Genomic DNA, 8,009 nt, shown 5'->3' with positions numbered 1-8,009 from the left:
AGGTTCTTAAAAATGGTAATTTGGAGTAAAATGTAACTCAAAGAACTTTGAATCATTCATTAGCACCTTATAATTACTCTGCTAATTAGGTTGACACGGCACTTAATCAGGAGTAATACGCCGCCTTGTCACTGGCGCTTCCCATTACTCTGACATTCAACAAGAGACAGGTTGGAGGCGTCCTGAAGAAAAGATACCCTCCGACGTGGCGACGTCCCAAATGGATCCACAGTGACTGTTTCCTTTCCAAATATGCGGCCTGCGACGGTGGGGATGGAGGAACCGGAGGGGGAGGCTCGCAGGGCGCCGGGCGGGGCGGGGCACAGGGTACTAGTGCCCTGCAGCCCCATGGCAGGCAGAGTGGACACCTCAGGGAGCCAGGGCCGCGCTCGCCACTAGAGAAAGCCTCGGGCAGGGTTCCCCCCAACTCCCCGGCTCGGGAGAAAGTGTTTAGTCGGGCATTTCTTCCAGCACAGACCGATTGGAAACAAAGCGGATTTTGAGCCAAAGGCCAGAATCTCCCCGACAGGGGGTCAAGGAGGGGGACCTGGTTCTATTGATCTCCAGGGCCTGCTACCCTGCTGGGCCGAGCGAGAGCGCACGGGGCTCCTGCGGGGAGATCAGAGCGCAGAGGCTGCGGGGCCCACGAGGAGCTCCGGCTCCCCCGAGTGTCACACACTTCCCCGTGGGGTCCCCCAAGCACCTCCTTCCCCTGTTCCTTGTGTTTCTGGATCACTCGAGCGTGTTTGGGAACCGTGCGAGAGAGCGAGCGCGGCAGCGCAGCTGGCCACGGGGAGCCGCGGGATCCTTTTGCCCCTCGCGGCCTCTCCACTCACCCTCCACCGCTGCCTCCACCACGGGCACGTCTAACGAATCGTTACCCAGTCCTCGCTTCCCTCCCCCGGGCTCCCTTTCTCCTGGGCCCCTCTGTCCTTCCCCCATCTCCCTTTGCCGGTCACTGGTTACGGTGGGTACCACTTGGACCCCCCGGAGTAGGCGTCGGGCTCAGGGCTGCGGGCACACGGAGGTCCGGGTTCTCAAAAGAGCAGCGGGGTTCGAGGCGCGCTGCTGACGGGCTGGCCAGGCGCGCGCCCATTGGCTCCCCCGCACGTCGGCGTCGCTCGCTGGTGCCGGAGTGGCCAATGGGGCGCGGGGCCCGGGCGGCGGGGGGCGCGGGGCGGGGAGCGGCGGCGGGGGCCGTGACGTCACGGGAGGGGGTCGGCGCCGCCCGCGAGCCGGCGGATGACAAGCCAACGCGCGGGGCAGCGGCGGGAGTCGCCGGGCGCGCCGCCTGTCCGCGGTCTCCTGCGCCCGCGCCTGCTCCTGCCTTCGCTCCCTCTCCTCCTCCCGGGGCGCCGGCGGCCGAGGCCGCTCCCGCAACTTTCCCAAGAAAGTTCAGAAACTCGGCTCCGGAGCGGCCGGGCCGCGCGCGCGGCGGTCACCTCTGGGGGCCGCCGGGGCTTAGTGGTCGCTGCACCTGCCTCGGCCTCCGCCGCCGCCGCCGCCGCCGCCCGGGACCGGGCAGTGGGCAGACCCAGGCGGCGGCGGTGGCAGTGGCGGTGGCGGCGGCGGGGTCCCTCTGGCCGCCAGCGCCGTAGCCTGGGTACCGCCGCCGCCGCCCACGTGCGCGGGGGTCCAGCGGAGAGCACCTTCCTGCTCGCGGCATTTTTTGTTTTCCCCTTTGGTTTTCCGCCTCTCGCGTCTTTCTTTCCTTTCACGGTTCGCATACGGGAAAAAGTTGAGTCGAAAGTGTCTACAGATTGCCACTATCTTCCTTCCCCTCCGCGCTTTTTAAATTTTTTTAAAAGCAGGACCAGCGCTTTTATTTTTAGCGTCTAAAACAGACCGATAGTTTCCCCCTTTCTTGCTTGGTCCCGGGCGGTTGGTGATCCGCGGAGTGGCGTGGACCTCATGTAGAAATGACAGCAATGGAAGGGGCCAGCGGGTCGAGTTTTGGAATAGACACGATTCTGTCCGGCGCCGGTTCCGGCAGCCCCGGCATGATGAACGGAGATTTCCGCCCTCTCGGTGAAGCTAGGACCACGGATTTTAGGAGCCAGGCCACCCCGTCACCCTGTTCGGAGATTGATACCGTGGGAACCGCGCCCTCTTCTCCGATCTCGGTCACCTTGGAGCCCCCGGAGCCGCATCTTGTGACGGACGGGCCTCAGCATCACCACCACCTCCTCCATAACCAACAGCCACCGCCGCCACAAGCCGCGGGCCCCGCGCAAAGTTTGCAGCCTTCGCCGCCCCAGCAGCAGCCGCCGCCGCCGCCGCCGCAGCCACAGTCGGCAGCCCAACAGCTGGGCTCGGCCGCCTCGGCCCCGAGGACTTCTACCTCTTCGTTTCTAATTAAGGACATCTTGGGGGACAGCAAACCTCTGGCGGCTTGCGCGCCCTACAGCACCAGCGTCTCTCCGCACCACACGCCGAAGCAGGAGGGCAACGCGGCGCACGAGAGCTTTAGGCCAAAGCTGGAGCAGGAGGACAGCAAAGCCAAGCTGGACAAGAGGGAGGACTCCCAAAGCGACATCAAATGCCACGGTGAGTTGCTCCGGGGGGCTGCCCGGGTGATGAGGCTTGGAAGCTAGAGAGGGGCCTAGGCGCGCGCGATTGATTGAGCAAGTGTACCCCAAGCTCAGCTGGTTATAGTTCTACCCCACGACCTTCACCGCCGCCACCCAGCTCCGTTCTTTGTTTTACTTAATTGTAAATGGGCCGGGAGAGGGATGGCTACTGGGAGTAGATACTTTTCTTTGAAAACAGGGGAGAACTTGAGGTTGTTTCATATTTTTTTTTTTTAAGATGAGACCTTGGGGATGGGAATCGGAGGGGGTGGAGAGAAACTGATAGTTGTGGTTGCCCCGGGTCTGTAATCATAAGTTGATCTTTATTCCTGAATGCAAATGATCCCCTCCCAGTATTGTCCAAATAATCACAGAGACTGTCTGATTTAGTGTTAGACAAATTTTCAACATTAGTGCGGGAGCAATTTATATTTACCAGCTGGTGATTAACACAGGAAAAAAATAATCCATTTAAAAAACACCCCTTTTCATCAGTACCCCCCAACAAAATGTCTGTGACCTAATCAACTCTGTCCCTTTGCGATAACGAAACAGTTATGAAAAATAAATTTTATGAGAATTGAATTTGCTCTTGTAAAATCAAGACAGCAATGAAAATTATCCTTTGACACTTGTTTTCTTCTTGGGCAATTTCGTAAGTAACCGTTCTGGTCTTTGCACTGCAAGAGTTTTAACACACCAGGGAGGATATTTTTCCACCCTTTACTGATAAGTTTTTATTGCTATTATTATTATTTATTACTATATTATTATCATTAATGCTTGATTCTCTGTAAAGATTGCTGTCTGGAAGGTAGGAGATGGGGTCTTCATTTTACTGTTTATAGCATTAGCATAATAGTGCCCCAAACAGATGTACAGTCTGGTCTGGCGATTTTTCGTGCACCAACCTCCCCAGTGGGTCAATTAGAGAGATTATTGTTCTTCCTGCCGGGAAGATCAAGGAGTGCCGCACAAACCGGTACAAACAGAGAGGGATTGACGTATCGATTTCCCAGCATTTCAGAAAGAAAAAAAAAAAAACCGAAGTTGACAAATAGAATCGGGAAATTTCTGCACTGTCACCTGGATGGACTCAAGTGTTTTCTGAGCTCAGCTCAGTGTCTGGGTGACATATTCTCTCTGAAGCTGGAAGAAGATCTGGGACAGAGGAGGCTGCAGAATGCACCCGGAAAACAAAACAAAACAAACAACAACAACAACAAAAACCACAAAGGCTTCTAACTTCCAGTTAGCAGGGGCGGGAGGGGGAATTAAAAGCAACTGTGATGTCTGCCTGTCATAAAAACAGAGTAGAAAGATGTTGGGGGAGTACCACAGAAAGAAAGTCCCTTTGAAAATCATAAAGAGAGGGCACATCGTCTCCTCTCAAATCAAAGAAAAATAGTTAGCAGGGGATCAAATACCTGGGGAACTCGCTCAGGCCTCCACTCTGTCTAAGGCCTAGTGAAGGGTGCTGAATATAGACCCCCCCCCAGATCAGCACCCCATGTGGGAATGTGGAAGTGTGTGCCTGGTGGGCCGACTTAACAGGGCTGTGTTGCTGTTTCTGTCCTAGGAACAAAGGAAGAGGGAGACCGTGAGATTACCAGCAGCCGGGAGAGTCCCCCCGTGAGAGCCAAGAAACCTCGAAAGGCCAGGACTGCTTTCTCGGACCATCAGCTCAACCAGCTAGAGCGCAGCTTCGAGAGGCAGAAGTACCTGAGTGTCCAGGACCGCATGGACCTGGCAGCTGCCCTGAACCTCACTGACACCCAAGTCAAGACTTGGTACCAGAACCGCAGGTGAGGAGAGCGGCTGGGTGTCTGCTGTCCGGGCCGTTGTCACCGAGTTGTCTGCCCTCCTTGCTCTCGGGAGGCCAGGGACCGAGACTCAGAGGGTCTGCAGTGGGTGCTTTAAGGCAAGGGTTAGCCACACCTCCACACGAGCGAGCCCGGGGGCACCGGAGTTTGGATAATTCCGGGTCTCTAAATGTCTCAAAGGGCAGTTCTTTCTCTTATGAATCTTGAGCTACCAGAATCTTCCCCATTTTTTTTTTTGTCTTCAAATCAACCAAGCCCCACCTTCTCAAATTGAAACATCGGTGCAAACTGACAGGAAGAGCCTGTGAGCGAGCGAGCGAGCGAGCTAGCACAGGGCACCTTCAGACCTGCCGCAGCTTGGCTCCAAATGTCTGCAGTGGGCAACACATCCTAACTATGGGAGTCCCCACACAGCTGGCTGTCCTACCAGCCTTGGCCTAACCGCAGGGCAGTTGGGAAATCCAAGGTCCGAGTCTTGAGTTTTGGTTGCCATAGCATGGAAGATTAGGGAAGCCCATCTGGGTTAGAGTTGGACTGGAGGCCGTGGCCTGGAGAGTAGGGCAGCTGGTTGTATGTGGGGGAAGGTGTGTGTGTGTGTGTGTGTGTGTGTGTGTGTGTGTGTGTCCTCCCTGTGCAGGCTGCTTCTGCCATCTTATATGGGAAAAGGGTGGGGAGAGGAGGCAGATCTCATGGCACACCACCGAGTCTCTAAAAAAAAAAAAAGACGTTAAGATAGTGGCTGGCCTCACCCTGGTGGCTAAGGCCAAACTTGGGCGATAGGAGTTGAGGCTAAGGTCCTGTCTCCACACCTGGCACTCGACTCTCCCATCTCAATTCTCTGCCCCTCTGTCGTTTGTGTTCTAATCGCTCGTAAGTGGGGTTGGAAATGCCTATCCAGTTGTCCTCTCACCATAATTTTCTGTCTCATTACATACGGTTTCAGCCACCCTAATTCTGTCGGAAAACATTAGTGTCATTTGTAGCCAATTTAAAACGGGCGACATGTTTATTAATTTGGCAGGAGCTGCCGGGTATGGATGCCCCACCAGGCTCGCCATGCCTCCTAGGGCATTTGAGAGTAGATCTTCTCTCTTTCTAGCTTAGTGCCCGTGGCCGGGTGGGTGGGGTGGAGGGAGCAGACCCAGGGATAAAAAAAAAATGGCTAACAGGTTTTAAGTACTACTTTCTCTTCGAGGAGGAAATGTCTTGAGGCCCATTTCCTCCCACCTAGAATGGTCAGGGGTGCCGTTCCCCAGGGAGAGAGCTGGCTCTCAAACCAATTCCACTTTTAAACCATGTCGCCCTTCTGCGCGCTAGCTAAGCTCGGAACCCGGTAAGACGGGAAGGAAGCGTTGTACTCCACAGCCCTGCGAGAGTACGAACCCCCGAGTCTCCCGTTGCCCTTTGTTTCTGGTTTTGGTTTTCTCGGGTGCCATGGGATGGGGGAGGGGCCGAGAGCCAACATTTTAGGTTGCTGGTCAGCGCACATTGGAGGGGAATGAGGAGTGGGGGGAGCGGGGTGGGGGGAGAGCCAACGGAAGGCAGCTGGTGGAAAGATGGTGGTCTCATTTGGCCTCCAGGAGGAAAGTTGCGGGGCAGAGTTTAACCGTGGGCCGGGCAGTGGAGCACAGGGGCCCGGGAAGGCACCATGGGCGAGCGCCTCCACGCGTAGAAGGCGTCCTTCGAGAAGAACTGATTTTGGGTTTGGGCCGTCCTCCTGCGAGCGAATCGGGGCGGCTGGGGCAGGAGCCCCGCTCCTGGAGCTTCCCCCAAGGCCTTCCTGGAGTAGGGAGGGAGGGCAGGAGAGGGCGGGCAGCGGCGGTCTCGGTGCCCCGGGACCGTCCTCCTAAGCCGCCCGCTCCTCACTGCTTTTCTTGCAGAACCAAATGGAAGCGGCAGACCGCCGTGGGCCTGGAGCTGCTGGCCGAGGCCGGGAACTACTCCGCGCTGCAGAGGATGTTTCCGTCGCCTTATTTCTACCACCCAAGCCTGCTGGGCAGCATGGACAGCACCACGGCGGCCGCGGCGGCCGCGGCCATGTACAGCAGTATGTACCGGACTCCTCCGGCACCCCACCCGCAGCTGCAGCGGCCTCTGGTGCCCCGCGTGCTCATCCACGGCCTGGGGCCCGGGGGACAGCCGGCCCTCAACCCTTTGTCCAATCCCATCCCAGGCACCCCGCATCCTCGGTGAGGAAGGAGCCCTTCAGATTCCCATCCCGCCCACCCCCGGCTCTCCCCGCACCAGGTCAACAGGAATAGAGGCAGAGGAGTAAAAGGGGGGAGCTCACCGGTGGGCTGGGGTCCCCAAGGACCAGCCAGCCCTCTGCTCTCCGCCTACCCCCTCAGAGGCAGGGATGCAAAAGCTCCCCAACAGTGTGACTGGCGAAAAATACTGAACCCCACTGACAGTGCAACCAGTAAGTGAAAAAAACACCCACAAAAAACAAACCCTCGAGTTCTTTTTTTTTTTTTTTAAACAAAATGACTTTAGGGACACACGGAAGGGAGGGAGGGGGGAGGGCTGAGAAGGGCCTGGAGAGGAACCTTCTAGCGGAGAGAATTGTTGCTGGACAGACAGCCCGAAATTCACCCCCCCTCCTCCCCCAGGCAGAAGGTGGTCCTTGGACATCCGATCTGCCTCAGAGCAGTGAAGGGGGGGCAGAGAACTTTGCACTGATTTCTCATGAGCTTTTTTTTTTCTTTTGGAAAAGTGGCATGCTACATAATATGAAAAAAGTGTACATTTGAAAGACTGAGTGATAAGTGATATATCATATTTATTATATGTTGTCCAAAACAGAGTCACTTATATACGTCAGTAAAAAAAACATGATTTTTTTCCTTTTCATGTCTTTTTTGATTCAGTAAAATAAATGCTTAGACAAAAGTATAGATTTTTTTGTGATTGAAAATTACGAAAATAAAGTTTATCTTTTTTTAACAAGCGATGAAATCCCAGGGAGCTGATTTTACTTAAAATAGCTCGCACTAATGATGAGACGCGTGACTCGGGCACAGAAAATATCCCATCAGTCGTACTGCACAGTCTGTCGACTTCGGGCTGCCTGCCTCTTCTGAGCTACATAGACTGCGTGTAGTGCCTGTCTTTTTATGCGAATGGTTTAAAGAATGAATTCTTGTTTGTGGACTGTTAGGGCTAGCTAAGTAGGCAGCTGGCTTTAGCTGCTGTTCGCGCCTGGACTTGAAGGCTTTGCGGTTTGTGGGGATTCTTCTGTCTGCCCCCTCCTCTTCTCGCACTCTTCCTGGGGCTGTGAGTGTCCCGAGGACCGGCCAGCGAAGCCAGCAGGAGCCGGGCGGGCGGCAGGCGGACACTAGGCCGGCCTTGCAGCTGTTCAGCCGCCCCGCGGCTGGGCGCTCGCACAGCCGGACAGCCTGCGAGCGGGAGGCTGCAGGCCGAGCAATTAGGACGCCCCGGGGGACGCCGAGTGCCCCCGCTAACAAACCCTTGTCGCCGCTTTGATCCTTGCCTTCTTAGTCCCCAACGGCGACCTTCCAGCCCCCCAGCCCCTCACCTAGTCGCTCGCCCTAATGAGTTCTCTGTGCTTGGATCTGCGGAGCGGGAATACAACGTGAAACTCTAGTAAGAGACAAGC

The 8,009-nt window shown here is 56.0% G+C and overlaps 1 protein-coding gene across 1 annotated transcript; it reads left to right on the top strand.

The window, feature by feature from the left end:
- The first annotated feature begins 1,271 nt into the window (after positions 1 to 1,271).
- Positions 1,272 to 7,285, top strand: Barhl2 (BarH like homeobox 2). Its single transcript, XM_005077381.4, has 3 exons — positions 1,272 to 2,547; positions 4,150 to 4,375; positions 6,274 to 7,285. The coding sequence occupies exons 1-3, from the start codon at positions 1,920 to 1,922 to the stop codon at positions 6,584 to 6,586; spliced, it is 1,167 nt and encodes a 388-aa protein (XP_005077438.1). The 5' UTR covers positions 1,272 to 1,919; the 3' UTR covers positions 6,587 to 7,285.
- The last annotated feature ends 724 nt before the right edge of the window (positions 7,286 to 8,009 follow it).

The sequence above is a fragment of the Mesocricetus auratus genome, unplaced genomic scaffold (assembly GCF_017639785.1).
Source record: "Mesocricetus auratus isolate SY011 unplaced genomic scaffold, BCM_Maur_2.0 Super-Scaffold_100031, whole genome shotgun sequence".
NCBI classification, from domain to species: Eukaryota; Metazoa; Chordata; class Mammalia; order Rodentia; family Cricetidae; genus Mesocricetus; species Mesocricetus auratus.
Note: the sequence above shows the minus strand (reverse complement) of the source record. Positions and strands in the feature narration are given on the sequence as shown.